General features: G+C 36.1%; 1 protein-coding gene across 1 annotated transcript; it reads left to right on the top strand.

Moving 5' to 3' along the window:
* The first annotated feature begins 5271 nt into the window (after positions 1–5271).
* Positions 5272–6641, top strand: LOC131877265 (speckle-type POZ protein-like). The gene has a single exon (XM_059222889.1). The coding sequence runs from the start codon at positions 5406–5408 to the stop codon at positions 6519–6521; it is 1116 nt and encodes a 371-aa protein (XP_059078872.1). The 5' UTR covers positions 5272–5405; the 3' UTR covers positions 6522–6641.
* The last annotated feature ends 55 nt before the right edge of the window (positions 6642–6696 follow it).

Below are 6696 nucleotides of genomic sequence, written 5' to 3'. Positions count from 1 at the left end.
CTCTTGATTGCTGCTTCATTTAATTTGTTGCAGCTTATGATCAGATGAACAATCAAACCCCAAATAACTTAATCTAAGTTTGTAGCAATAATATCAAATTCAGCCCCAAAGGGAGCTGCTGTTCAGCTAGCCATACCTGCCACCATGAGGTTAATCCAGCCAAAACCAAAATCATTTATTGAACAAAAATGCGCCCTGAAGGTGAAGAAAAACCCCCAGAAGACAATCAATTGTATAGAATAACATTTGTATCAATTTAATGTGTCCTCATGACAAGGATTCAAAAAAGGAAATTTTGATCTTTTGTATATCAAAAGAGGAAAATCGATGGATAATCAAGTAGATTCATTTCTCTGCGACACATTTTGTAACAGAAAAAACGCACCAAAGAGGCCCAAAAAACCATCATTCTGTCATTGTATCACTTTTTTTGAATTTTCAAACATTTTAGTGTTCACAATTTTAGTGTTGGTATATTCGCATTTTTTAAGCTTGCTTTCGTTTTTTTCCTTTTTGCTTTCCTCTTTTTCCAACCCAAAGAAAAATAGTTCACCCAAAAACGCAACTTTTTCTTGTAAAGGTCTCCTCATGACAATGCTATTGTTAATTTAGTTGTCGGAGTTAGTTGGAATTCTTAGCAGTTCAAGACGAAAAATGTATTCATTTTACTTAACTTTTACTTTCATATATAATTTGATCGACCCACGAATTAAAGTTGGCGGATTTGGCTAGCTCATGAATATAAGGTTGATCAGGAATTTTAGTCAAAAATTTGTCCAAATCTGACTGAAATCCTCCTACTGGATCAACATCTACATGATCTACATGCTCCCTTCAAATATTAGAGGGAAGCAAATTAAACAATGAAGGAGCCCGAGAAAGGAGAGAAGTGGACTTCAATGTTCGAACTAGCCTGGATTCTTGAGGACTTGAAGGTGCTCTCAAAACGCACGTTAAGCCTCTACGGTCACTAGAATTGACCCTAAATCCTGGGTTGGGACAAAGCTCATGAATGCTTTTGAAGACGTACAGTATCATATATATTTCGTACCTCCTCTGAATACTGTATTCTTCCAATCTTAAGCAGCAGCGAGCAGCATCCCAAGAGTAGATTTGGTCTAGGACCTCTGCCAGACAACCGGAATTTAAAAAATTATGACCATTCCCACCTTATCTCTATTTTGTATCATCAGCATAGGACTAAGCTTCTGAAGTAGAGTGATAAAGATTTTGAAAAGGAGAGGACCTAAAATGGAGCAGTGTCGAACACCCGACTTGACATCATGTATGTCATTATAGGATCCCTCAGCATTGACTAATCGCTTAGTACCAGAAATGGAACTCCTTAACCAATTGAAAACCATTTGATTTGAAACCTTGGTTGTTAGCTCAAAATTTTGTAAAATAAATTTCATGTTGTCTTCTTGCGTGTCTTTTTTGCTTTTAAACTGGCAAAAAAAATTAAATTTGGTGAGAAAAAAATTAATGGTGCTTTTCATTTTTTTAGTGATTTTTGGCCCTAAAAAATTATTTTTCGAGCCGGATTTTTAAGCTATATTGGAAACAGTCCTTTGGAATGAATAAAAGAACGCCATTTTTTACATCTTGTCAGGATTTTATGTTTTCAAGATAACTAGCAACTTTTAATTCAAAACTCGATTATTCAGCCAAAATAGTGAAAAATGAAAAAAAAAAAACCCAATAACTTAGAAGGATTGGAAAGAGCGGAAAATGTATTTGCATATTTTGGACAGCCTTATTTGGGCTTTGGACGAAAAAAAGGGTAGCTAAAGTCTTTTTATCTTGCATTTTCGAACCAGCTTTGCTTTGCCCTAAATTTCAAAAATTGTGACTGGGCTACTTTTTCTTGAAAAGTCTAACACTATAACACTAGGAAAGTGTAATTTAATGTCCTCGCAGTTGCCTTTATTTCCATCAGTTGTCTGAAGTCCCTAACCGTGGCTCTTTCCATTTGGGCTACAACTATAGTTAGGCAGATCACGGACTTTAAGTAAAAGAGCGAAAAAACGGAACCACTCACTTAATTCAAAATTAGCACTTCATAACATCACAAGTGTTTGTCGAATCAATTATATTAGCCAAATTTAGGCCCAAAATCATCCATATAGTACTCACGAGATGTGGTCAAAGCTATGAATTAATGACCAGGGCCGCAAAAACAATGCAAAAAGAAGGCCAAAAAATGTGCAAAAATGCAGCCATTTTTAGGTCAATTACGTTTTTAAGAATAGTCATTTTTTGGTACTTTCATACTTTCAAGAGGCAGGGGAAAAATCAATCGAGTTTTTAGCCAAAATTTAAAAAAAAAAAACAGAATAAACAAAATAATGCACATTGTGAAAAAAGATTGAAAAAGGTAAAAAATAATGCATTTGCATTTTTCGGACTGCCCTGGTAAAGACTAAGTAAATTCTGAATTTTTTGCCAACTCTCAGTCAGGTTCATAAGCTTTTGACAACAAAACTTGGAACGAACCATTTTACTCGTAAGTGAGGTCCTTACTTTTTTACTTTATTTAAAATAATGGCTCAGTGTTGCGGTGACCAAGAGCAAAGCACTTTGACCAAGAGTAGATCATGGACTTCTAGAGATGTGGATTGGGAACGGAAGTAACAATTTCGTATCTCCTAAACCGTTCACTTTATTCTAAATAAGCACTTAAAACGACCACAAGATCTTGTTGAATAGATGAACTTTGCAGAGTTTCAGCCCCAAACTATCCTTAGGGAACATGTCCAAAGTTGTGTAGTAAACACTACATAAGATTCGAATTTTTGGCCAGCTCTTTGTCGGCTAGATAAGCTTTCGGCAATATAACTTTGAAACGAACCACTGTACAAGCAAACGATATAAAAATGACCCACCTTTAATTGAGGAGATCTACATTCCTTATATTTTTTTACTTTTTATTCAAAAGGCGGCTCAGAGTTTCTGTGACCAAGAGCAGGTCGATTTGGCGGGAAGCTCGTTCACACTCCATATTTCTAGAAGTTTGTGGGAAGGTCCACCAGACAGCGTTTGCATCTCATGGCACCTAATTTGTAATTCAGCATTTTGGTTTCACTGAGCCAAAAATATTTGGAGATTCAAAGGATCAGTGCTACCATTTCGTTCCAATATTGTACTTTTTTTACACTTTTTATACAGAAAATTGTAACTGGTTGTTTTTTGTTTTTTGAAATTTTTGTGCATGTAAGATCGTTCTAAACTATGACCAAGCACCAATGCAAAAAAAAATTGTAACGAACAAAACCATTTGCTTTCGATTTTTTTTCTCTAAAAGGAGAATCTTTCCTTGTGATATCACAACAGTTCATACAATACATGGTATATCAATATAGAGTGTTTTTTTGTTAATCTTAAAAATACAGATGAAGACCTAAGCACCATAAGTTTGGCCTGATTGTGTCTGAAAAATATAGAATCCTGGTCTAAAAGCAATGTATATTTGGCATTCTCTACCACTTTGAAGTGTTATTATGCCTAAAACGTTGTAAGTTTGATATTGAAAATCGATATTAAATCTTTGGGAAATTGAATCAACGTATAACTGGGGCATTTTGGGGCTTAAAAACGCTGAAATTTAGACCAATAAATCTCACGCAACTAAGTAATGGTGGAAAAGATGATATCATGATTTATATTCAAGAGCTAACTAAGTGTGCTCCCAATTTACATTGAATAGGTTTTTGAAAATTTCAGTTTTTATAATGTTTTAAGACATATAAGTTTTTTATGTGGGCTAGAATTCCATAAAGCAATAAAATCAAAAACTGTTCCCTATGATTTTTTGAGGTAGAAAAATGCTAAGATGTGTTTGGGAATTTCCATCAAAACTTGATAGGGCTTTTTGAACACCGTGTGAATTTGTGATGAAGAGAAATTGAAGTTTCAATCACATTTATCGGCATTTGTAACTAATCATATAACTTTGCCAATGTTGTTGGATTTGAATATAATTCTTGCCATATAATTGACTATATTACAATAATGAATGCCTTTACAAGGCATTCATTTACTGATTCAATTATAAAAAGTTTAGTTTCAAATGTTATGATCTTATCACTTTAGGCAACCTGTGTTTTTGGTCGAAATTGTAAACATCAAATTAGCTGCATTGTTATAGAGGCATAAAACTTTATGGTAGCATCTTTAGGAAAAAATGTAGTCTTTAATGATGTGCTTATGTTAATGAGCAATTTTGGCACAATACATCTTATTTCAGCTTGACCTTGTTCCAACTTGACTAAAGATCAACATTGTCAATTTCGAATAAATAGTTCTCCAAGAATCCTTGGTTTGGTCCACAATTTGGACCAAAAACGGGGAGTCTTTGTCATCCGTTCTGCATGATGTCGTCAGTCAAGATGCAACTCTATTTTCACCCAGATTCTTTAAGATCAAAACATTGTTTAGTTTCAGGAGTTTGTCAGTATTTTCCAAATCGCAAATATTGATTTTTTTTCTTTGGACGTGTGAATGAAAACTGTACTTGTTCAGCGTGCTACTTGTTGAACCGTTACCAAAAGAGTTAACTTGTTGATGTTATCGTTACATTTTAGAAAAAAGTAACGCGTCAGCATTACCGTTACCTTTGCACAAAAAGATGGCCTAAAACTGGAAAAAAGGTTAAATTTGATTTTTTAACGCTTAGTAAATATGACGGGAAATAAATGACGAATACAGGAGTTTACAAGGGTTTGAGGGTTTACGTTTTGTTTAGTTTAATCTTTTTTTCACTTTTACTAAACATTTTTAAAAGATCTTTTTGATCTTTATTGTCATGGTTTGAAAAATGATAACGTAGGGTAAGTATTCCACTAGTTAGACGGGAGGAAAATCTGGGCTGAATTTTGAAGCTAACTTACGGGCTTCCCTCACGCAACAAGTACTACCATCCGTCACAAAAAATGTAAATTGATAACCCTAGTCGCAATCACCCTTGATCACTTTTTATCCCATCAGTGGCGAAAAAGTCACAACATTTGAGACGGAATTTTTTTATTAAATGGAGGAAACTTTAGTATATATTTTCCCCTCTTTTAACGAAGAAGAAAGTAACGGTAACGGAAGGGCTAGCATCCCGTTACGCTCTTACAAGAAATTCATTTGCATCAAATGAAATCGATTTGTAAGAACTGAAATTCAAATCTAAAAGCTGAGCAAAGCAACCTTAACCAGATTGTTAACTAACCAACAATTAAATCGGCAGCCCTGACTATCAACAAGATTCAAAATAACTTTTTCAGCTAACCAACCACGTGGGCTTTTGAGCATCCAATATCCAGGGCTAGACTCGCTACAAGACTCCAAGTCTCCAAATAAGCAAAGCATTGAGATCACGCAAATTGTCTAACTAACTTCACTCTCAACAATTGAAGCAAATGGCTGAGTGCACCTGGACTAGCCACCTGAAGTCAATCGCAGTGACAGGATCACATACATTTATCATTGATAACTTCTTATCCAAAGTTCGAAATGTGATAGATTCTTCCCAAACTGAAAGATTCACATCGGCCAGCTTTTTGGCTCAAAGTTCTCAAGAGGACTTTGATGCGAAATTACAGGTCGTGGTGAAAGTGGAGCTGCTTGCTAAATCTAATTATGTGCGTGTTGTCGTTTTTGCCCTTTTACCGGAATGTCCTTTGCAAGTGCCAAGCCCTCCAAAAGTTGGGCGCGAGTTTCAAGATTATGCCCGGGATTATCAAACCAACGCGCCTGAGCCTGTTATTCCAGTTACAAGCCAATTTAACTTTCTCGATGAACAATACAACGTCATTTACAAGTCCAAACCATTGCATGGCTATTACAATGGCCATGGGGTGCCAATAGATAGTTTCCTATCTGTGAGTGCACACCAGGTGTTGGAGGAACCAAGTCAGTATCTCCGCTCCGATCATTCATTGGCCATTCAATGTTCGATTGAGCTCAATTGTGGAACCGACCTTGCCATGGAATCCACTGCTCCCATCAATCCTGATTTGAAATTGAGCGTGCGTTTGACCCCCGAAAAATATCCGGATATGTATCTTGTGAGTGGTAAGACTCGGCTTCCATGCCACAAACACATGTTGGCGGCTTGTTCGAACGTTTTTGACGTCATGTTCACTCATGATAGCAGTGAGAAGGAGACCAATGAAGTGATCATTACGGATGTGCAGCTAAAGACTTTGGAAAAGCTTCTGGAATTTGTTTACACCGATGAGATTAAGGATTTTGAGGGATTGGCTCACTCCCTGGTCTATGTTGCTGACAAATACAATATGGCCAACCTGAAAACGTTGGCTATGAATGCGGCCGTTCGTAATTTAGACACCAACAATGTTAGCGATTATTTTGCACTTGGCGAATTGGTCCAATCTGAATACTTGGTTCAACGAGCTTCCGATTTTGCTTTCAAGAATGCGACCAAAGTTATGAAGAGCGATGGATGGAAGGCACTCTCCCATGAGTCACTGAGGAAGCTATTTGTATCAATTTCAAAGTCCCGCTTAGCGTAAATTATCATTGTTTACGTACGTGTGAAAAAGCTGTTATATTTTTGGTGTTAACTAATCCCTCTTTGTTGCAGAATATTAAGCAATCGGAAAGATGAAAGAATAGATGTTTTTAATGATGAATTTCTGTCTCTATGTACTACTCAACTGAAGTGGACGACTTAGTAAGACGGGAAAT

This window comes from Tigriopus californicus, chromosome 2, assembly GCF_007210705.1.
Source record: "Tigriopus californicus strain San Diego chromosome 2, Tcal_SD_v2.1, whole genome shotgun sequence".
Taxonomy (NCBI): Eukaryota; Metazoa; Arthropoda; class Copepoda; order Harpacticoida; family Harpacticidae; genus Tigriopus; species Tigriopus californicus.
The sequence above is the reverse complement of the archived record's forward strand: the minus strand, read 5'-3'. Positions and strand labels throughout refer to the sequence as shown.